The 24,673-nt window shown below is 35.9% G+C and overlaps 1 protein-coding gene across 2 annotated transcripts in view; it reads left to right on the top strand.

The window, feature by feature from the left end:
* The window catches only part of LOC132299438 (protein unc-13 homolog), a 37,358-nt gene that overhangs the window by 3,911 nt on the left and 8,774 nt on the right, over nucleotides 1–24,673 (top strand). For both annotated transcript variants that reach the window (XM_059796045.1, XM_059796046.1), the window contains exons 6-19: nucleotides 2,091–2,157; nucleotides 2,325–2,478; nucleotides 3,451–3,618; nucleotides 3,812–3,922; nucleotides 4,720–4,929; nucleotides 5,259–5,360; nucleotides 8,181–8,411; nucleotides 15,710–15,784; nucleotides 16,131–16,211; nucleotides 16,590–16,775; nucleotides 16,892–17,047; nucleotides 18,792–18,884; nucleotides 23,203–23,274; nucleotides 24,403–24,520. In XM_059796045.1, coding sequence (XP_059652028.1) covers nucleotides 2,091–2,157; nucleotides 2,325–2,478; nucleotides 3,451–3,618; nucleotides 3,812–3,922; nucleotides 4,720–4,929; nucleotides 5,259–5,360; nucleotides 8,181–8,411; nucleotides 15,710–15,784; nucleotides 16,131–16,211; nucleotides 16,590–16,775; nucleotides 16,892–17,047; nucleotides 18,792–18,884; nucleotides 23,203–23,274; nucleotides 24,403–24,520 — 1,824 coding nt within the window. The remainder of the gene's footprint in view (nucleotides 1–2,090; nucleotides 2,158–2,324; nucleotides 2,479–3,450; nucleotides 3,619–3,811; nucleotides 3,923–4,719; nucleotides 4,930–5,258; nucleotides 5,361–8,180; nucleotides 8,412–15,709; nucleotides 15,785–16,130; nucleotides 16,212–16,589; nucleotides 16,776–16,891; nucleotides 17,048–18,791; nucleotides 18,885–23,202; nucleotides 23,275–24,402; nucleotides 24,521–24,673) is intronic.

The raw sequence follows: 24,673 nt of genomic DNA, 5'->3' as shown, positions 1-24,673 counted from the left end.
ACCTCGATCACTGAATCCGAACTCCTTATCATCGGAAGAATCATTGGAATAATCCGCATAGGTTGGAAGCCTATGTGGATATACAGGAACATAACCCATGTTCGGTTGGCTGTGAGACACATCAACGGCTCGAACTTGAACTGAACCACGAATCTGGTTGCCGCCGGTCCCAAAACCAGTTGTTATGAACCGTTTTTGAGTATGTATGGCTGCCCAAGGGGCCTTCACATCAACGTCGGCAAAGTAGGTGCTACCAAAACGAGCAATCGTCGTCAGCCCAAGGTAAACTAAGGCTCTGATACCAACTGACGTAACGGAAAACGATAAAATTGTTCACAAGGAACATAGTTTCTTTGAATCCACAAAGTAGGGTAACTTTGAATCCACAAAGTTGAATAAGAATTGCAAAGCAATCTGAAATATTGTTAATCAAAAGTTAAATTCTGCTCTTGCAAGACATGTATATTTATAATAGAGAAAACCTAACACTAGAAGGAAACTAAAAACACAAGGAAACTAATCCTAGAAATATGCCTAAAAATAAATTCTCTCTAAAAATTATGAAAAAAAAAAAAATAGAAAACGAAACCTAATCAATAAAAACTACTAAATATAAAATCTCATAGCATTCCTACTTCATTAAGGCCTCAAACAAAAATCCCGAAATAATCAACAGACCTCCTATAACACAATAAAATGCGATTTCAGAGTCCTAAACGAAGGTTTTCAGCTAAAAACTAACATGGCCTACAAGCTAAAGCTAGTGGGTTTTTCTCAATGCATCGTTTCCACCCAAAAGACACTCCATTCTGGTAAAAAACGGACTTATAGAACTGTTAAGAATTCTGTCTTACATCAGTGCTGAGGTTGCTCCAATGTGATCTAGAGGCCATGGGTTCGAATCGAGGAAACAACCTCTCCACGTATGGAGGTGAGGTTGTGTACATCGGTCCCTCCTTGGACCCCGCAATGGTTGGAGTCTTGTGCACTGGGTTAGTCCTTTTATACTCTTGATGAGCGGATGACCAATTGAAAATTTCTTTTACTATTCCATGTATCCAAGTTACTAAGTACTACTTTGTTGCTGTTTTGGCCGGCTCGGAAATGCAGACATTATTTCAGAATTTTCATGGAATTGCTTGGAAACACTGAACATAATATTTGAGACACAAAAATATAATAAATGCTTAGATATCTGGAGGGTCGTCGTCTGGTTCAGTGGTTACGTGCTTGAGTATTGATGCCACTGGCGGAAGTTTGAGTCTTCCAACAACCTCTCTGTGAAATACCAAGGCTAAGGTCTGTCTCAAGTCTCCCTCCCCAGGACCCTACCAAGGTGGGACCAAAATTGGGTAATCCTTTTATACTCCCTCCATCCCAATTTGTTAGTCCCTCTTTCCATTTTTGGTTGTCCCGGAATATTGTCCCATTTCAAAATCCAACGCAAGATAATTGCCTCTTTCCATAAATATCCTTTAAGGTTTGAATTTTTTTCCAACTTGATGATATATATATTTAAACTTCAAAGGGTAACCTGGAGATTTCCAAAGTTGAGATTGCATTAAATGTATGTCTTCTTGAAAAGTTGGAAGGTTGGAGTAACTAAATAAGATATGCAAAGACCCCTTATGTTGGATGGCATTATCATGGATAACAATGTCATGAACTAAAATTAGTTTATGGACAGATTAATAGTCTCAGTTTTATTGAGTAAATTAAATTGTAAAGGTGTTCTGGTCATTGGACAATGCATAGTATGACACATATGATTATATGTATGGGTTTGACTTCAGGTTTGTCGATACGTAGTTATATTTACTCCAAGAAGTGGAAACAATTAAAGATGTGCTTCAAGTGCTTGGTCTGTTGAACAGAATCTAATCATGACAAAAGTATGTGGAAAATTCTCCAGATTTTCATAATCTTTATGGACTTACTAGGGCTTCTTCGCCTTCTTCAAAGCAACAGTTTTGGATCTCCACATTAACCGCAATGATTCTTCATAAAAACGACTTCTCTTAGCAATGTCACGAGGTCATACAAGGGGCATATGTTTTTGTATTTCTAAATTTAGATGTTTACCTTTTCAGGTATTACAGATGATGATCTCCGTGAAACTGCATATGAAATCCTCTTGGCTGCTGCTGGCGTTTCAGGGTATGCTTCATCGTGCCTAGCTTGTCTAGCAGATATACTTCCATGTTAGTTTAATAATATCTTGATGTTGTTGTATTGCTTTTTGCATCCTCAATTTTCTTTTGTTTCTTATTCTGTTCCCTGCTAGTAATCTTGTATATTATTTATTGCTTTCATTCTGTAAACAGGGGCCTCATTGTACCATCAAAGGAAAAAAAGAAAGACAAAAAGTCCAGATTGATTAGAAAACTTGGGCGTAGTAAAAGCGAACATGTCGTGACCCAGTCTCAGCACACTCCTGGTTTAGTTGGCCTTTTGGAGACAATGCGTGTCCAGATGGAGGTAAATTAAGTTCTTACAGATCTTTTTCTGTTTTCTTTTTGGGACTTACCTTTTTCCCTACCACATATACTGTGCTTCATCATATATTTTAACTTTTATTTTTGCTCATGGTATTGTTGGTTGTGAATTTTCGCAATATGTCTATATTATTTTGACATTTTGCACCAGTAAAAGGATGCAGAGAATGCCAAAAAGTGATAAACCAATATAACTGACAGAAGCACTTTGATCATTGTAATATGCTCTGTCTTTTCTGTAAACTGTATTGGCTCAAGTGGGTAAGAACTTGGCCTTGATGCTTCGGGAAGTATCAGGTCTAAGGTTCGACTCCCAAGAAAAAAGATTGCTACACCCTATCCACTAATGGATAAGATGCAAGTAATATTTATCTTACCATCCTTGAATGTGTTGAAGTCACATAGTTTGACACTTGTTCATAATTAGTATTGGGTTAGCCTGCAACTCTTTTTGTAGTCTTGTGTATTGATCTAAGACTAATAAACATGCTCTCTCTCTCTCTCTCTCTCTCCCGTTTTATGTTCAAGACCATCATTCGATGTCAATTATGGATGACATTTTTCTCTTTATTTGGATTACCGTCAGTCTAACTAGCATAAACGGTTGATTTTGCAATCAATCCTTCTAATTGGATGCTGTAAATGCATTTATTTCTATCTCATTCTTTTTTCCATCTCTTTTTTTGTATTACATACATAACTTTTTATTTTTGTAAAGCAACATTTAGTTTTAGGTTACCATAGAACTCCATGAATATACCAGTGGATTTATTCCTCTCTTAATGTTTGACATCTTTTGTTGTTTTCTTCAATAAACACTTGCATGCAAATCACACTATGCTGCTTCTTGTATATAGTTCATAGATTTTCAATGGTTGTAGAGTTGCTTGCAGTTTATACATTTGGGTTGCTGGTAATGTTAGAACTTCTTGTCCATTTTTATGAATAAATTCAGATTTCTGAGGCAATGGACATCAGAACAAGACAAGGGCTGCTTAATGCCCTTGTGGGAAAGGCGGGAAAGAGAATGGATACTCTTCTGATTCCTCTGGAACTGTTATGCTGCATCTCTCGAACAGAATTTTCTGACATGAAAACTTATATACGGTGGCAGAAAAGACAAGTGAGCTGAACTCTCTCTCTCTCTCTCTCTCTCACACCATATTCTTTCCTCTCTTTTTTCAACTTTTTTATTTTTATTTTTTTGTTCTTCTCTTGGGGAGCAAGTATGATCTGTGTCTGGTGTGGCTGTAAGTGGTGGTGGAGCTGGTGGTATAAAAAATACTCTCAGATGTTTCAAATTCTTGTCAGTTCAGTTAAACATGTTGGAGGAGGGGCTTATCAATCACCCTGCTGTGGGATTTGGGGAGTCTGGACGGAAGGCAAATGAACTGAGGATTCTTTTGGCGAAGATTGAAGAATCTGAGGTATGTTCATCTTCATAGGTTTTAGCTATTTACAATTATTGCCATTGGGTTTGCTCTTGCTTTTGATTGATCTTGGATGTCCCTTCACACGTTTGTCTGATACTTTTTTCATATCAGTTTTAGAGTCAAGATTTCTGTATTGGTGTGGCCCTGTGGGTGTACGCGAGCGATTCCTTTAAATAATAGCCCTTATTTATTTTTAAATGTTTTTCCTTTTGAAGGTCGTTCTCTCATGGCTAATTTGTTTTTGCATGGATAAGGGTAAAATTAAATCCCTTTTTGATGTCAGAAATGCATATGGGATTTTCTCTTTTGTTCGTCTTCCCTTCCAACTTCTTCTGTTGTTCTTTTGCTTTGTGCATCCCAACAACCAAATTTAGTAAACTGATTTTGAATGCTTCCAATTAAAAGTTGTAAATCTAACTTCAACCTGTCCTCTTGCTTGGCGGCATGGAGCTTTTCAGGATGTGCCATTTTCTCATAAATCTGGAGCTTCTTTCTTGATTATTACATAGAAATTTATAGCAGCTCTTTTTTCAAGATTCATTTTTTGTAATTTATGTGGTTTAATTGCTTCATAATCTGGTGACTTTGGTCAATTCTGATTTGAGTTTCCGTTTGCTTTTATTCTGGCATGCTTTCCGGATTTTTTTTAGTCCATCAGCTTTTTATAATCCTGGACCACACTAATGTTTATTTATTTTATGTCAGTCTCTTCCATTTTCTAGGGTTGAACTCCAGGTGTCTATCATCTTTCTCATCCTGGACTCCTCTAATGTTTATTTATTTAATGTCAGTCTCTTCCATCTTCTACGGCTGAACTCCAACGGACTGAATGCTTGAGATCTCTCAGAGATATTGCCATTCCACTTGCGGAGAGGCCAGCTCGAGGTGACCTAACTGGTGAAGTATGCCATTGGGCGGATGGTTATCACCTAAACGTCAGAATATATGAGAAACTGCTTCTCAGTGTATTTGATGTTTTAGATGAGGGCAAACTTACAGAGGTCAGTGACTTTCATTTTATTTCATGATGACTTCAAGAACGCTCGAATACTTAAAAAGTTTGAGATTCTGTTTCTTTTTTTTGGTGGAAGAGTGGTAGTTTTAGCTTTATAAAGTTACAGAAATACATCGGTTTGAAATCTTATGCTATAATAAATTGTATATTAATTCATTTTCAAACTCGAGCATTGAAGTGGGAAAAAAAGAAAAAAGAAAAACGCTGTGATTTGGTTAAATTTCTTGTGAAAATCGAAAATAAACAGAAACCAAGTCCTGCACATATTGCTCTGTGAAATGAATGTGACCAACTATGGAGCATCTTTCTGTCCAGGAAGTGGAAGAAATGCTTGAGCTTTTGAAGTCAACATGGCGTATTTTGGGAGTCACAGAAACTATCCATTACACATGCTTTGCTTGGGTGTTATTTCGTCAGGTATTGTGGTCAAGGTTTGCTTTTTAGACTTTTTTAAATGCAAAGTTAATCTTATAGAAAATGCCTCACTAATGAAGTAATTCCTGGATTGGTGCTCAAGAATATGGGTTAACACTGTTGCGTTACTTATTACTGGATGTTTTACTTGTTTCAGTTTGTGATCTTATAGACTTGACCATTTTTTTGTTTGAACTTTCAAAAGTATTGCCTTGTTTATTTGCAATCCTAATTCGAACAAGGCCTAAGGTACCTATGTGACCTTACAAGCATTTGCAAGTTTTTGAAGAGCTGTGACTTATGTGCGAGCCCATGTTATACAGACTCGGGTATGTGCACTAGACTGCCAGTTATGTATATGTGTCTGAGTATTAGATTTGTCGAATCTCCAAATCTGAGGCTCGATAAAAACTGTTAAATATTTATATTTTTGATATTCTTCCTTTATCTTTTAGGGTAAGGTAGATATTGGCCAAGGCTTGATACAAGGGTGAGCCAAAAGCAAATAACCTTTTCTTCCTTGCTTCCTCAACCTTCTTTCCCATCCTGCCAAACTGAGGCTACCGGTGCATTGTATCTAACCATGGAACATGGAGTTTTTCACATAAGCAATTTAGTAATTTACTTTTATGTTATTTTTTCTTTCCAGGTAAGTAAGCAGTTTACTTGTTTGTGAGTAACAATATTGTAAAAAGAACACAATAACAGAGTCAATGAAACTAGCAACGGGTTATACTTATGTACTTTCAATCAAGAAACAAATTTCAACACAGATAATTGGAATTTTTAAGATGGGTTAATAGGAGAACAGCCAATCTAATGGTTAAACTCTTGAAATTAATTTTTTTGGGGTACTGGCCTACTTAATGCTTCCACTTTGAAAATGTCTTTTAAATTGTTTTCCATATGAGAAGGTAGGGGTTTTTGGATGTTAGGAGGAATTTGGGAAATATTTCCCTTTCAGCAGCTCATAGACCAACCCAGACTGGGACCTTCTTTCCTGTCAAAGTCCATCTCCTCTTGACAATCGTGGGCTTTCTCATGAAGAATTCTTAACCCTGTGCCTTGAAGCACATTTTCGCTTTTCACAAGCCACTCAGAATGGTGACCTTGATTGAACATGACCTATCTTATGCACAGTCCTATTATCTGGCTGGGGTCAGTTTGAACTGAATCTCCATGTACGTAATAGTTCAATGGATTTCAAGATACAAATTTCTTAGATAATTATTTTAATTGGTTATTGTTGTAACATAGAGCTACCTTATGTACATTTGCATTATAACCAGTGCACGACCAACAAGAAGCCTTTGCCCCAACTACTTGGGGTCGGCTACATGAATCCTATGTTTCCATTCCGCTTTGTCTCAGGCCATAGCCTCATTCAAACCACATGCTATCATATCCTTCTTGACTAACTCTACCCACGTTAACTTTGGTCTTCCTCTCTTAATTATGTTGATAAATTAAAAAAAAAAAAAAAAAGTTTATAGTTTGGACCTAATATGTAGATTTGCTTGACAACTGTTGCACAACTGCTTCATCTTCAATGACTATTGGTTATGTTGCTCGCTTATTCTTTCCTTTTCTTCCTGATAAAAAATTTATATGCAAAATTGAAAATACAATGGCTGTATAGCTTTTATTTGTTTATTTATTTATTTACCTTCTGTTTTTCTTTTTGAAGTGTGAGTTTTGCAATTGGTCACTTTAGGAATCCAGTTTAAAAACTTCCTCTAGAGCAATCCCTTCATATATCTGTTGATTTTGTGTTCCCTTTTGACCAACATTCAATCAAATTGTTAAAGAAATATAGATTGGTTTCTATGCCAAATATTTCTATGGACAAAGGTCATGCCAAGTATACTGTAGCTGCACGGTAATAGGAACTAGAAACCCTAAACAGGTACTTATTGGACATCATGTCTAGAGGGTGGTCAACTTATTCTATGGTTATAAATGAGAGTCTTGATCCTTGTCATAGTGTCCATGGGCTATACAGCTCAATGTCTTTGATAGATTAAGTGCTACTTTAGATGCCATGGATAGAAATAATGATGCATATATATGTTACAAAAGATGAAAAATATTCAGGAAAAAAAAAAGATGAAAAATACTAGGAATAATGGAAACTCATGTCAAAGCATTAATATTATTATACATTACTAAAGATATTATAATTATAAAGGTCCAATAGATTATAGATGTGCGTTTTTATTCATTTGTTGCGTTTCTTTTTAATATGGTTGGATAGCATATAGCCTATAGAATCAGTTAACTGCTAATAAAAAATCTCATCCCAAGGGTCCTTGCTGGATGTGGCTTTTCTACCAACCGTCTGGTTCTTCGGCATTTTCACCTTCATCTTCACAGCTAAGTGAGTATCAGCAGGTATTTTGGCATGTGTAGGCTGAAATCAATTTGTCAGCAGTATAAGTAGTTCTTCTGATGTCCAACTTGCAATATAACCATTTCGTCAACCCCACCCCCACCCCGACCCTTTGAAAGAAAAGGAACCAACCAATCGCTCACCCCACAACTATGGGACAAGTATGAGGATATATGTATAGGATGCAACTATGTCTTATAGATGGTGTTTGATTGATGCTGAAATAATAATAACATTCTCAAAAGTTCAGTTTCCTATGTGTGTATATATATATATTTGGTCTTTTAATTGCCTTCCATTCTATTTTGATTCTGATTGTATGGACATTGATATTGACCCGACGAAGTTCCCTTTCTGGGTTCTTCTTCGATTATGCAATTATCATCACTCTTTGTTGGCATCATTCAATGTTCTTTTTGATTGTTTTATTACAGTTTGTCATCACAAACGAGCAAGGAATATTGCGTCATGCCATCGAGCAGTTAAATAAAATACCATTGAAGGAACAGCGGGGCCCTCAAGAGAGATTACACTTGAAAAGCTTGCATTCTAGGGTTGAAAGTGAAGAAGGATATCGAGAGTTAGCTTTCTTGCAGTCTTTCTTATCACCTATTCAAAATTGGGCTGATAAGCAGCTGGGAGACTATCACCTGCACTTTGCTGAGGTTGGTAAATTAATGAAGTATACACTTGGTTATGTTATTTTTTTGTTAACTTTGGAGCTGAGCTACATTGGGAGTTTGAAGTTGAAATCAAGTTGTTTGGACAAAGTGTGGTTGTCATTGAAGGAAAGCTAAATAATAAGTTGGTTGTAGTTGATTCTAAAACAGTGATCCTAGTTGCTATATTTTAATCCTTAAACGCTTATATCGATCTTTCCTTCATCCATGTTAAAGGATAGAATGTGAACAACAAAAGAATGAAGCTTCAGCCACTGCAATTGAAGCTCACTTCCTGTAACATCGATTTCTTGTTTGCTATTTCTTCATCTGTTGAAGCATCTAATACCAATCAGCAACTTCATATCAAGAAATTGGAGAGTGCGATTCCTGAGATACTTTAATTAAATCACAAAGGAACGTGTGGTGATCATGGTGCTGAACTTGCCAAAGTCAAGCAACAGATGGAGCTATAGTTGACCTTCTTATTGCATATCAATTTAAGGATGTGCTTGCTTGGCAAACTATCACAATCATATTTTGTCTTTCAGGATAGAATAAAAGGGACAACAGTTTAGGTGAACTTCTTTAAATTGCCCTTGTCCTTTCTAAAAGATAAAATTAAATTGAGTCACCCTCAAAATATGCAAGTTCGAAGTTTGTGGGATATTCATACTTTAGCACTATAATCTCAAGGGATTCGTGTTTTCTAATATGTAGGAAAAAGATGCAGAGTATGCTAACCCCCCCAAAAAAAAAGAAAAAAAGGGAAAAGAAATTCGGAACTTAGTATGAATTTCAATTTGGACCCTGTCAAAGTATGTTAGTTTTAATTTGAGTCTCATTTTTTGTTAGTTTTTGGTTATTATGATGCTTTTATGTTTTTATTTATGCATTCTTATTCAAGAATCTTGTGTATTTCATTAATTTCTATATTTTCTGGACACGGGGTTAAGTAGTCCATAGGTTATGCCATTATGGTCTTATTTGGGGTATGTTATTGGGTCTCTAGATGTAGTTTTCTAGATCTAGAATAGTCTTAGTGTTCAAAGCGTTAAAGTTTCCTTGTTTTGGCATTATATCATCTGTGGGAGTATTCAACACCTGTAAATATCTTTCTAACCTTCCTATTCAATTGGATTGAGTTGTTATGATAATTTAAGATTTCTGAATTTCTAACGAAACCTGACACTTCTACAACCAAGATTTCCACCTCCCACTTGCAGCCTTTTTTCTTCTTTTTGAAGCCTTATGCATAAGTTTTCCTTGATCCAACTCTTTTAATCCTATTGTAGGTAACAATTATAAATTTTCTAGTGCTGTCCAAAATCATACTACCCAGCACAGACCACATAAACAACCAACCCAGCCATGGAAACTGTGATATCAAAACTTGTGAATCTTTTGAAACAATCTAACAAAAAAACAGTGAAAAACCAGAACCAAATAGATCAAAGTTCATTAGAAATATAATCAAGGGAGAGATTCTAGAACAGTAACACAAAAATTCTTGAAATATATATATAATACTCAATATCTAGGATTTTGTCAGATGTCCCAAATTACTAATCCAATGCTTATGATATTTTAGACGAAGATCGGGAGCTGTGGCCTAGCGGTATCAACCTCTTACTTCCCAAAGGGAGGTCAGGGGTTCAAGTCTCAGAAGAGACAAATGTGTGTGAGTACCAACTAGGAAAAAAAAAGGATAGGGAGCTGTGGATAATCCTTTTCACTTAAACTAATTGGTTACATATGGTAGGACTTGGTTTAAATTATGAAAAAAGAGGAGCTACCTGGCAGTAAGTTCTTCGATCCTGGACTTTGTTCATTATAGATTTGGACGAACATACTCCATGGATTAACTCCTTGCGAGGAATTGAGTAACAGCCTCAAGGTTTGATAAAGCTCTGTTGTACTTCAGCTTTTGTCTGGCAAGATTCATAAAAACTCAAACAAAATTGCTGAAATTGGGACTGTTGTGATAATGCTATACAATTTACTGTTTCGATGAAAAACGGATTTTACAAGCATCCACCACAAAAGAATTAGCACAATGAAGATAGACCAAGAGGGTCTTGTTACCATGTTATATTAAGAATAGGTGATGTCACGTTGTATGTGAGAATAATTGATTTAAGTGTGACATTTATTAATGAGGGTGAAAGCGCTGCATATATACATTACATACACAAGACTATAGGCAATAATAACAATGTAAAATTGTACTGTAAGCATTATATTGCTACATTCTCTTAATTCTTTGTTCTGTTCCTTTGTGGGGGTTTTTTTTTTTTTTTTTTTTTTTTCTTCTTTCCTGAATGGGTTATTTCATTAAACGAAACAAAATACAATGATACAAGAGAGATTGGGGGCATACCCCCTTTTACAACCTTAACATATTGAAATAGAAAAGGCCCATTTTCAGTACGCACCAAAACACAAATAAAAATGTATAACTAGCACCATGATACAAGTCAAAAGACAGCCTTCAAATCCTCAAGGGAACACTTGGTGACCTGCTTCACCTCCCAAATCACCTCCACAGCAAGAGCATCAGCAGAAGAGTGACAGCCCTGGTGTAAAACAGCATTTCTATGTGTTCATATTTTCCATATCGTTGGCAAAAACAGAGGCAATGATGTTAGTTCTGAAAGAAACTATGACAATAGATTGAGAGAACCAAGCCACCAAACTGTCAAGGGAAGAGAAAGGACCAGCACTGATATTCAATTTATCAAACACAGCTCTCCAAACAGATGTAGCAAAGGAACAAGTGCAGAATAGATGATTATTGTCATCTGCTGCTGCATAGCAGTTATGACAAATGGAAGGGAGCTGTATCCCCTTTTCTGAAGATGAGTAAAAGAGAGGTTTCTATGCTGCATAATTAAAGAAACAGCTACTGATACCCTCGGCCTACAGTACTTCTTACAAAGACTTGTCCAAGCTAGCACCTGCTCCTTCACCCTATAGGCATTCCAAGCAGATTTCAGTGAAAAGGTACCATGCTTCCAACCAATATTGTCTGTGTCCAAAGTAATAGGAAGAGTAGAGAGAAAATCCTTTCACATGTTGTGGAAACACATCTGGGAAATACCAATGAGCATCTACAATATACTACAAGTCTTGAAGATTTATCACATCTTCTAAAAACAGTAGCACCAAACCTTTGAATCAAAGACAACCCTTCACACTAGGGATCATAGAACAAAGAAAATTTATCCCCCTTACCAAACCCGTAAGTGCAGTGCTCAATCATTTTTTTTTTTGATAAGTAAAATGCATTAAAGAGCGTTCAAAAGGGGAACGCGTCCCAAACTATACAAAAACAAAACGAAATCTATGAACTCAAAGAGCCCATGAAGTCAACAATCTCCTCAAGAGAGGAGTAATCTCTCCCCTGACCCCAACAAAAAAGGGTACAAATAATAGAAAATTTCAGCATCCCAATAGAGGACTCCTTCCCATCAAAAGATCTACAATTCCGCTCTTTCCAAAGGCTCCACCAAATGCAAAAAGGGGTCACCCTCCAGAAGACTCTAGAATCTGTTTCCACACTGCAGAATCATTCTGTTTTCGAGTGACAATCCAGAAATTAGACTTCTTCAGGTAATTTTCTCTGAACCAATTAATCCATAGCTTGTCTTTTTGCAAAATGAAGTCCCAACACAGAGTTACTTTAGAAGCAAAATCCAAATCAGAATTTTTTCTCAAATTGAAGCCACCTTCATTGAAAGGAAGAGTAACTTTTTTCCAGCTAAGTTGTGCCATCTTCTTTACTTCTGTTTTCCCACTCCACAAGAAGTTTTTAAATTTCTTCTCCAGCTGGATGTGCACATGCCAAGGGATTTTGAAACCAAACAGCCAATAGTAAAGAAAAGAATACAAAACTGATCTTGAGAAGTTCAATCCTCCTTGCAATAGATAGATTCAGTGAATTCCAATGATAGAGTTTAGAATAAATCTTATCAAGCAGAACTTTGAAATCAGCAGTCTTCAATTTTTTGTCTGACATAGGAATTCCTAGATAAGAGACAGGGAACTCTGTCCTCTGGAAAGGCAGGATCTGAGAAATTCTCCTCCTTCTAACAGTGTTAGGAAAAATGATGGAGCTTTTGTCATTATTGACCATCAGACCTGTAGTAGGTTCAAAAGATGAGAAAAGCTCAGCTAAAGCTTTAGTAGAGGAAGTGCAAGCGTTGACTACTACCATCAAATCATCAGCATAGAAAGCATGAGAAAACTGAAGCCCAGTTTTCACTACTCTGTTAGTGCACTGCAACTGACCAGAAATAATTTTTTCACTAACAAGACTAGAGAAAACCTCAGTAAGCAAAGAGAACAGCAAGGGAGATAGGGGACAGCCCTATACAATACCCCTAGAAGAGTGAAAATACCCTGCTGGGACACCATTAAACAGAATAGAGAAAGAGGCAGTAGTCACACATTCCATAACCCAAGCAGTCCAAGTAGTCCCAAAGCCATAAGACAGCCGCATAGCCCTAAGAAAACCCCAATCAACTGATCCATAAGCTTTCTTCAAGTCAATTTTTAATGCCATAGCTGGATCACCTCTCTTCTTGCCAAAACCTTGAATGAGGTCAGACATTAAAACGTATCATGAATTCTTGTGTTCTTTACAAAACCAGATTGCTCTAGTCCCACTAGTGATGGAAGCACCTGGCTGAGTCTATTGGCCAAAATCTTAGTGATAATTTTATATAAGAAATTACACAAAGAAATGGGCCTGTAATTTGAAATCAAATCACCATGGTTACCTTTGGGGATCAGTGTGAGAAATGTAGCATTAACTCCTCTAGGCATCTTAACAGTAGTAAAGAAGTGCAGCACAGCCTGAGTCACACCCTTCCCAACTTAATTCCAGTATTTTTGAAAACTCTAGCTGGATATCCATCTGGTCCTAGGGCTCTGTCTGGATGGAAATGCATTACAACTTGATGAATTTCTTCTTTAGTAATTTGCACATTCCAAATTAATTTCTTCCTTTGTAGATAATACTCTCCTAGGATGAAACTCAAAGGCACTAGTGTCCTTTGCAATTTATAAACTCTGATAGAACTCAATTAACCTGGCTTTCATCACCTCAGGGTCCTCTGACATCTCACCATCAGTATTCTTCAATTGAGTAATAGCATTGAAAGATCTTCTCTGTTTTACCTTATGATGAAAAAGGAAGTGCACTTGTCCCCATCACTGAACCATCTAACTCTAGATTTCTGAGCCCAGACAATCTCCTCCATGTCCAACTAAGTTCTGGATTTTAGTCACAGCCATCCTCTCTTTTTGAATAACAAGATCATCACTAGGATTTTTCAAAAGGTCAACCTGAGCACGCAGCATTTCCTCCCTAGCACTTTGTAACTGCTCTGAGATCATGCCTTTCTCTTTATTCCATTTCTTTACAACAACTTTAACCTCTCTCAGCTTCTGCATCAACTGATGTATAGGAGAACCAGATGTTTTAACAGCCCAAGCTTGATGAACAAGGTCATCAACTTCTGGCTGCATACACCAAACTTTCAAAAACTTAAATGGTTTAGGCCCTTCAGAGCAGGAAGAGTGCCATTTAATTGCCAAACCATAATGGTTAGACAAGGAAACAGCAGTGAGATACAGTTTAGAGTCGGTGAATTTATCTAACCAATACCGATTAACCAAAGCTCTATCTAATTTAGCAATTACTCTTCTCTCTAACCCTTGCTTGTTAGTCCAAGACTAGTCCCCATTATAAGTAGGTAAGTCCTCCAATTTGGCAGCTTGAATGACTTCATTAAACTCATCTAACGTCCTTTGAGGGACCTGCAAACCTTCTTTCTTCTCCCCTTGATATCTAACAATATTTCAGACTCCAATAGCTAACCACAGACCATCCACCAAGGTAGAATGATCTTTCAAAGTTTTCCATAGCTCCCTCTCACTCACGGTATTTGCAGCATATATAGCAGAGATAAACAGTCATTCCAGCTGCTATAAATCTCACCTTTACCAGGATAGCTTGAGCACTTTCATGAACTAATGAAACATCCTATACAGAATTATTCCACCCAATCCATATTTTACACAGTGAATTACAACTATAATTAGATAACCAAAGCCAATCACTACAAAATTTCCTTTGAATCTGAAGAGCTTTCCTTTATTTGACTCTGGCTTCAATTAGAACAAACTTATTTTCACTAATCCAGCTCTTGACGTCTCTTTGCATGCAAGGCCTATTCAGGCTTCTAACATTCCATGCTCCCAACATCAAAGACTAGCTTTTGGTGGAACGGCACCATCATTACCCTTACCTCTAAGCACCCTATCTGATTGGGGCAAACCGTGTTTCTTCTTTTGCTGCTTCCCTACCTGATCCACAGAACACCTGTCTGATTGGGGTCCCAACAACAAAACAGCACTCTCACCCTGAACCTCTTTTTGTCTTTCTGCTCCCATAACTTTTAATCCCTGCATCTTTAGGTACACCAACTTTTGTAGAATCAAGCTGAATAAACCCAGGCGTAGCAGTGTCTTCAATACCAATATTCTCACTGAGAGAGACATTTGGACCAAACCTCTCTCTACCATGAGATTGTTTCACACATTCATTCCGAAGAGATGGGTATAGAAGTCTTGGGATTTAAGTCCTTTTTTATGCTGGGATGGATATAGAAGTCTAAAAGATACCAAGTCCCTTGAGTAATGACAATCTGCCAAAAATTAGTTGTTCTACTGTAGAAACTTTTGTAAATAGTTTTTAAATATCTATCTTATGCAGACACACTTGGTTCACGCAGTTCATGCCAGATCTGTCAGAAAGCAGATGGATTTTCCTTTTCCTGGTTAGGTTGCAAAAGTCATCCTATCTTTTGTGTATTGTAACGTACCTTCCTTCATAGAATGGCAAGATAGAATATTGCTTTATGCTTGATCAATGAACCATGTTCTAATTTTTATGCGTCTACATATAAAATTATTATTATTATTTCTTTGGGGTTTGTGGGAATCTATGAACAATCCTACCTTTTGTATATTGTAATGTACCTCCCCTTATAGAATGACAAGATAGAATATTGCTTTATACTTGATCAATGAACCGTCTTCTAATTTTTATGCTTTTACATAGACAATGGATTTGTTTTAGGTTTGTGGGAATCTACAAGCAAAGGCTATAGATATTAATTATCACAAAAACACCATCATAAAAAAATATTTATTCTGTCTGAGTAATTGCTTTGTCTTTTTGTGCACTTTTTTTCTGATCGCGCAATCGATCATAATACTTATTGTATAACTTGTAGGGGTCATCAATGATGGAGAACATAGTTGCAGTTGCAATGGTTGCTCGAAGGCTTCTTATTGAAGAACCCGAAATGGTTTGTATGGACATTTCTTTGTGGATGCATTTGGAAGTAAACCTTGTCAAGGCATACAATGTCAATTTTGCTGGAAGTTCCTAAATTGTACTAGTTTTTTTTTTTTTTTTTTTTCCTAGTTGGTACTCACACACACGTCTCTTCTGAGACTTTGACCTTCGTTTGGGAAGTAAGAGGCTGATACTGCTAGGTCACTGGCGTATTGGTTACCTGTCCTCTTGTATTCTACAGAAGCAAAATATATATAAAATTCTTCATTGTGTTTTTTAAATCATTGTTTCTAACATGCTGTTGCATACTTTAACCTATGAAATGTAAGAAGTTACAGTGGTAGTGTTTCTTGCAGGCAATGGAATCTATTTATCTCACTGACAGAGATCAGATAGAGTCATATGTATCATCATCGATTAAGAATGCATTTGCAAGGGTAAGTGGGTTATTGATTATAACTGACTCTGATAGATCATTGGCTGTCACAATATATTGAAGTACTTGTAATTTGTTGGATATCTGAGATTTCCTTATGTTGATAGCAAATGGTCACTTTAATTTCATTTTATTTTTGACTTTAGTTATTTTATCATGGATATTTCGGATTCATGATGACATTTTGTGGCTGCATGCCTGTGTAGGGGGGAATGAGCTCAGCCGGCCAAGTAATGGCCTAATGGGGTCTTTGGATTTTGCAACATAAACCTGTAGTTTGATCTATCTAGGTTCAAGCTTTGAGCGTAAAGCTTGGGCTGAATTTCTTATGTTTATCAGAGCTCAAAAAAAATTTGATCTTGATTTCTCCTTTTTACAGATCTTGCAGGACGTTGAAACAATGTCTGATGCATCGGATGAACATCCTTTAGCATTACTTGCAGAACAGACAAAGAAGCTTTTGAAGAAAGATTCAACCATGTTTATGCCAATCTTATCTCAGAGGCATCCACAAGCAGCTGGTGTTTCTGCATCTCTTCTGCACAAACTTTATGGGAACAAGTTGGTAAGCCTATATTGAATTGTTGGTATATGTCTACTTAATTATGCTTATTTTGTACATGATATATTTGTATTATTTATTTAGAAATGTGGTAGCTTAATTAAACATCGTTTCTTCAGAAACCTTTCCTTGAAGGCGCTGAACATCTCACCGAGGATGTGGTATCTGTATTTCCAGCAGCTGATAGTCTTGAGCAGTATATAGTGACAGTTATCACATCTGCTTGTGAAGAGGGAACTGCAGAGGCTTACTGCAGGAAACTAAATCTATACAAGGTGAGGGCGTTGGCTTCAGAATTGCTGCATTTTTAATTTGCAAGTTTTTAGAAATAGCAAAGTCTGTCTAGTTTATATAGTGGAAGAGGAATGGGTGAATGCTAGAAAAAGAACATTTAATCTACTAGGCTGAAGGCAATGGGGAAAAATAACATGATCGAATGCTGCTAAACATTTATTACTGCTTTTTTTTTTTTTTTCCCGTTCTTGATGAATTTTTAAGTAGCATTCTATGTTTTGCTTTTCAAAACTCTGGATGGATGAGTTAATTTTTAACCGGGCAACTAGAATTGACCAACCAACCACGTTAGACTTTTAGACATTGGTTGATGCTAAAGACTCTCTATCTCCTTTTGCACCCATTGAATGGAGTGATCAAGGTTGGTGCCTCCAAAACTTATCAAAGAAAAAAAGGTTGGTGCCTCTAATAATAATCTTTTTATGAGATCTAATACCTTCTTCAAGTTTGCTGTATTTCTTACATTTTTATACTTTTCAATTGATGCGCTGAGCGACTATAACCGTTAAGCTACTCTATTTGGTACCATAATGAACAACTAATAAGAAAGTAAGCCACTTAACACTCAAATGAAAGTAAGCCATAAGCTACTGTGACAGACATGTTTCCGACACATCCTCGGTGTGTTAAGTTAAAAATGAAATTCTCAATTTTGCTATGTGGTTGACACTTCTTTGACATGTGCTAATATGTGGCCAATGAATCCTGAATGTCTAAAAATGAAGTAATAATTGTAAGAAAAATCAAATTGGAGTTTTACATAATTTTATATAAAGTATGATACTATATAAGAAATAAAAGTCATAGAAAGGTTTCACTGATGGAGTGAGCATGAGAGTAGGAGAGATTGTCAAATTTTAAGTAGACAATAATACTTCCTACCTTTCTAAGATTTGTCATGTCAAAGTCTCTTTGTTGTGTCATGTCCATGTTCATGCTTCTTAGGGTGCACCTGTTTGTACATGTGCAAACATACTGATGTCAGCATGGTCTACTCTTATCACATTTCTTTTTTACAATCTCTGATGTAATACAACTCCAATACTAAGTTGTGATGCTTGATTTTTAAGAAAAGAATAGAAAGATGAAGGAGAAATAAGAATATGACGGGAAGGAGTTGTGTCTTTAACATTCAACCTATTTTCTCTTTCTCATGTTAACATGATATACTTTAATTTTTCAAAATAGCCTTAAATGTAGGCTCATTCTACTCTTGGTCCCAGCATTACATCCTAAAATATTATGCAATTCCACACTCATATAGTATATACTTGTATTATGTGAATCATAGTACATTTACTTGTCTGAGAGACTAAATTTATCTCTGTTAATGATCATGTTTATTTTGTTTGAGAGATACATGTAATGGTTTTAGTTCTGTTGACACATTCAATAATGTTGCAGCTCCTATTTGTGCATATCTCTTGGGGTTACATATGTCAAACAAATTCTAACATGCGTTTCAGAATGACATCTAGGATGAAGTCTTCTTGCACTGTTATTTTCTTCTTCTTAACTATTTTATTCTCACAACAGATAGATTAAAACATGCATTCTTGAGGTTATTTTGTCATTAGGACATATCAAACTACTAGCATGCTATCAAATTGAATTTATTAAACTTGTTTTCTGAATTTCTTATTTAATACTAATTTCACACATTGTAAAATAAGAAATTCAGTGAGATGGGGTAAATCTTGTCAAAATTTCTCTTTCCTGTTTCAGATTGAAACTATATCTGGAACTTTGGTGTTGCGATGGGTCAATTCTCAACTTGCTAGAATTCTCGGTTGGGTTGAGAGGGCTATTCAGCAAGAGGTAATTACTTGATTCATTTCATTTTACCTGACCAAAAGTTGCCTTTTTTTGTATTCTCTCTTCTCCACTTGTTTTGATTTGCTGTTTTCTGGTTCTTTCACTTCATTCAGCACTCATCAGTTACTAATAGCTATTTGATTTCTTTCTACTTTCTGCTCTCTATATCTTTTTATGGTTTGGGTGTAAAATGATGGTTGGAGAAATGAGCGGGACAGGGGGTTCATTTTGGCAAATATATTTGTTTTAGAGGTGTTACTGCATCACTTTTGTATGCAGAATCAGTGTGTTATGATGCATAGTTGAAATCTGATATTTTATTATCTTTTATATTACTGTATATGAGGAAAGTGGATGTTTGTGCTTTTCACTTGGAAGGCCACCAAAGATGGTGAACTGTAGTGTTCAATGTTGAAGAAGGAAACCATTGTTCTCAGCGATGCTCCTTTAGTTGGCCAATGTAATCAATTATGGCTGAATAACTAACATTCTAAAATCTAAATGTCTATTCTCTCTCTTTTATGCAAGTGGTTATTTATTATATCAAAACTTATCTTTAACAAGGTTAGTTTAACTGAAACAATTTATGTTACACCATGTAATGAAGAAATCCATGAGATCTACCTTCTGATTATCACAGATGAAATTCACCTGAAGGTGGATGGTATGCCCACTGGGCCCCTAGCCAATTGACAAGTAGCTTGAGTAGTGGCTTTGTGTTTTTTTTCCCTTCTACTTGCATCTAGTTACTTCTTGATCTTCTGGATAACACCCTCACCGACTTCATATGAAGGACACTACACTATTCAAGGTGTCCTAAACAGGGGCGGAGGGAGGGGGGCCATGGCCCCCTCAAATTTCTATTAATGGTACTTATTTATGGATGTTGATGATGATTTTGTGTAGGAAAATTAACATTGCCTTCCCCCCAGCCCCAAATTTTTTTAAAAATTTCCTTTTTGTGGTTGCCTATCTATGGTTGTTAAAGGTGGTCTAAATGAACCTTTTTGATCCTGCTTTCAAAAATTAAAATCTATAAAAAACGTGTAATTATTATTGTAATCCTTGCTAGCTCGACATATATATTAGAACTCTATTCATATATATATATGTATATCTTTATACATACATATTCATATACCTACACACACATTATTTGCTATGAATTAAAGAGACAAGAAAAAGAATGCTTGACCATTTGACAACTTCATTTATTTGGCTCTCGACTATTATTCTCTCCATTTTTTCTTCTCATATCATTTATAGAGATGCGCTTAACAACCACCCTCCCCCCCCCCACCCAACACACACACAAACACGTGTAATGGTTTTTGGTCCGTTAACACAGGCTAAAATATTTGCTCTTTTATATATGACAGTAATGAACTTCTGATTGATCATAGGCGGTTTTTAGTACACTTTTTTTTTTTCTTCCCTGAGAGGTCAAATATGTGCTTCTGAATTTTGGTTAAATTAATCTCCCGCTCCGGGTAATAGTTCCTCATGCGAGCCTCTGCAAGCAGCACTTATTCACTATTGATTTGATGATTCCTGTTGGAAGTGGTCAGAAAAACTTATTTATTTGGGACAGACAAGAGTTCAAATACTGATACCATAGTCTTTGTCTTGATAAGTTACACATACACACAGAGGTTAGCCTCTGAACTGAATTCTCTTACACCTTATACAATTTTGTTTCCTTGTGCTGGGATATAGTGGAATATCAGGTTAGTTATAACCTAGGAAGCACATATACGGACTCTGGACATGAATACGACACAATACGGACATGATGATACAAAAATTTTAAAAAAAGAAAAGAAAAAGGACATGAATATGGCAGGGAAACGTCAAAAAATAATGATATAGTATATTATTATATTATATATATAAATAATAATTTTTTCTTATTTTATCCATTTATCATGAATGAAATTATTAATTCGGACCTTATAGCTGGATGTCTGTTGTGTTAGTTTTCTAAAATTGCATATTATTGTTTTATTTAACCCATAATATATTTTAAATTCCATTGAAACCCATTCTCCTAAGAAAAATAATTAGTCAACTCCCTGCCGTGTCCTGTAAGGTTGTAAGTGTCCCAAACGTGTCGCAACCTGTGTCCAACTAGAAAATAAAATATTCAAATCTCACGACAATTCTAACTGTGTTCGACTTATGTATGGTTCGCACATGTGTGCATGTCTGAGTGTCCGATACTGCCATGGCACCCCTAGGAGAAGTGTCCATGCTTCCTAAGTTAACACTTAATCTCTAATAAGATGCAAAGTTACTTTAGATAGATGTCCTCGAGTGCGTATGTGTATTTATTATTATTTTTATTAATAATTGTGGTATTCATAGTAATTGTAATCTGCACTTCCTTGACTAATAACTAATTCCATTGTAGTTCTAATATTAACATTAAGTTTTTTCAATACAATAGGCAGAGAAGGCCACCTAGCTGTGTTGCTAGTTGTAAGAATTTAGTTTAATTCTGTAATATTATGTGTATGCTTGTACTTTGATATAAAAATGCAGTGTGAGCCTTGTTTGTTGTTACAATCAAGTACCATGATGCCCTTACAATATTTCGTTTCAGTTGTGGCACCTAAAACCATTCTAGTTGGTACGGCTACATTCAAAATAATGCATTCCTACCACTGGGAGAAAAATTAACTTAATAGGTTCGCAATTTCGGGCAAATTTTTTACCACATATGCCACTGGTTAAATGAATTAATGATGGGAAGCTCCAATTTTGGGGACGGTGTGGTATTTACCAATGAGCAAACAAAAACAACTGCAAATATAAATAACTGTTCCTCAATAACTTTACAACCTTACCCCTGTTATATGGCTAAACTGATAGCAAATTTTAGAGGCAAAAATTGTGTAGTCTACGAGTTGGACAAAAAAATTACTTAGCATTCTCTTTTATTTATTTATTTAAGGAACGCTGAGTGCAGGGATGAACATATTACATTATAGTTGGTTGGATGTCTTTATCAGCTTCTAGGTGATTTAGAGCATTCTGTTTTTTAGAGTAAAATATGCAGTCGATTGGGTTTGGAAGTTTGTATGCCGATATAGGAACATTTTAAAGAATAGCATAAAGCACACGTGATACCAGTACACTGACACGTGAATCTTGGTAAAGTGGATATGGATGTAGATTGTAGAGAGGACACGTGAATATGTAGTTATAAAATTTTATTTGTATATATTAGATTATCTAAGACAGGTATATAATTTGCTTAATTATAATATTTATGCTAAGAGTTGCATAATGTGGAAAATGAAACTAACCAAATCTCATAATATATGATATTCTCCTACTATAAGTTTATCACTAATATATTCTTGTCCTATATTAAGAAAGTGTCCAGTGGATGCTTGACTTGTGTTGTCATGTGTACAATACTAAATTTTCTTAAGAAAAAAAAATGTTGGACATTTAAGTTGTGTCTAACTTGTTTCCAGGATTGTCAGAAATGGCTTCTTTTAGACTCTGCTTGTGCTACACAATTCATGTGTAGGGGAGTGTACTACATATTGAAATTTATCATTGAATTTGTGGGTACACCATTGGTTGTTCTATAATATTCTTTGGGAGTGTCCCCATAGTGTCATTAGCCAACACAAAAAAAAGGCTAAGAACATCAGTAATCCAAAAGATAGAAATACCACCGTGTTCATGGCCTAGATAAGTTGGACAGATAATGGTAGCTTCGATGAGTATAAAATCATTCCCACATGGACTGAGTTATTGGAAACAAAGGTGTTGTGGTCAAAGTCAAGTGACCATTTCACCACAACCCCTACTTCCAACTTTGATTAAGATTTCTAATGAATCCTGGTGTACTGTTTGCATATTTTGCAGTTCCTTGAATTTTGTAGTATAGAAATTTCAAATTTTTAGTGCTTTAACTTTTTCGTCTTTTAATTTCTTTTGTCACAGTTCTATCTCGTTGATTAGTATATTGTTTAATTGTTGTTAGTTTTTAGCATTATAGTAACATGGCAACGTTGTCTGCTTAAGAAGAATTATTGAACAGAAGAAGGGATGTAAGGTGATATTAGGACATTGTCATTGTGCACATGATAGTTCCTTTGTATACTTTTGTGCTGGCAGTTCTTTTTGCACAATTTATGTATTAGTAACCTTGGGCATTCTTTATTGTGGTTTCCATGTTTCTGTTTCGCTGTAAAATTTGTCACATTTTCCTTTCAAATGGGCGTATGTAGCCTCTTCCTCATCTCCCATTTATGTCCTTTCATTCATTATATATTGATTAATGCTCTTCTTGACTAATTTACAGCGGTGGAACCCAGTATCGCCTCAGCAACGACATGGAAGTTCAATTGTTGAAGTTTATAGGATCGTGGAAGAGGTTTCTATGTTATATTCAATTTTTATTGGCAATTTTTTTTTTTTTTTCTTTTGTCAAATTTTTTTCTCCCCGGTTTCATTATGTATATCTCACGACACATTATGTGTAAGTAGTGTGTAACATTCTTTAATATATGAGCAATGGTGTGGTAGGCATTCTCGTGGCTAAGCACATTAGCATAATACTGAAAACAGAAAAGATGCTATCTGATGTTTATTACCTTACTTGGTTATATTAATTCCTTTGAAACTTAATGAATTATAAAGAACTTAAAATGAAATCATATGCATTACAGTAAAATGTACAGCTGAGTGCATCTTGCTTATTACACGTGGACTTCTAAATATTAACAGATTGTATGTTATACATAACTCCTAATCACGGCATTTGGCTCTGTATGGCTGTTTTTTATTGGGTGAACCATGGATTGGGTGAGAAGCTTTGTGTCAACGAAGGACATGACCAGTAGTACTTTCTTTCCCACCTGAATGGCAAGAAGAGGAAAAAAGTGGAGCTGTTTTTGCACTTCACTAACAAATCAAGAAAAGTTGAAAGTAGCACAATTATTTATTTTGAAAATTATTGAAGACCTGCAGGAATGGAAGAAGTACCTGATTTCACAAATTCTAATTGACGTTCTAGGTCAGTGGATGTGACTTTTGGTTGTCTTGGTTCACACCTTGAAAAGGTGGTTAAACCTCCATCAGCAGAAAAAAGAATCAAGTTTTATGAGTTGATAGAACCACTTCTGCACCACGATGTGAGACCAAACATCATCTATGGAAAACAGTCATTTTGGAATTGCTTTTTCATCTTTTATTACTCTTCCCACCTGCTATGGTAGCGCATTTGACTCTTCTGATCTTCCTAGTCCAAACGCTTTAGTAAGGGGAAAGGAAAAAAAAAAAGACATTATGGCACATTAAGTAAGGTTACTGCTAATATGCTTAGAGCTTCCATGCGGAAGTTGCATTTTTTTTTTTTTGGAAGTTGGAACAAGTAAAAATCTGCTGTCATTACTTGGGGAAAACAATCTTCTGTCATTTCTTGTATGTGCTTTCACTACTGCAATTATTTTTCTGCATAATAGAGTTACTAATGCATCCTATTATTCTTTTCTGATTGCAGACAGTTGATCAATTTTTTGCTCTTAAGGTTCCAATGAGAGACGGAGAACTGAATAGCCTTTTTCGTGGCATTGACAATGCCTTTCAAGTGTATGCAGAGCATGTTGTTGACAAGTTGGGTATGTCCTTGCTTCGTCTACTGCTTCTGCACATTCTTACTGCGTTAAACTTTCTTCTTTTTCTCTCGAAAGCTGAGCTCTGCACTTATAGGTGTGCAAAATTTGTATTTTTACAGTATTCTGTGTTAAGGGAATTCGAACTGCGTTTACACA

This window comes from Cornus florida, unplaced genomic scaffold (assembly GCF_030987335.1).
Source record: "Cornus florida cultivar Cherokee Brave unplaced genomic scaffold, ASM3098733v1 CherokeeBrave_3.0.0_Hap2_Chr03, whole genome shotgun sequence".
Taxonomy (NCBI): domain Eukaryota; kingdom Viridiplantae; phylum Streptophyta; class Magnoliopsida; order Cornales; family Cornaceae; genus Cornus; species Cornus florida.
Note: the sequence above shows the minus strand (reverse complement) of the source record. Positions and strands in the feature narration are given on the sequence as shown.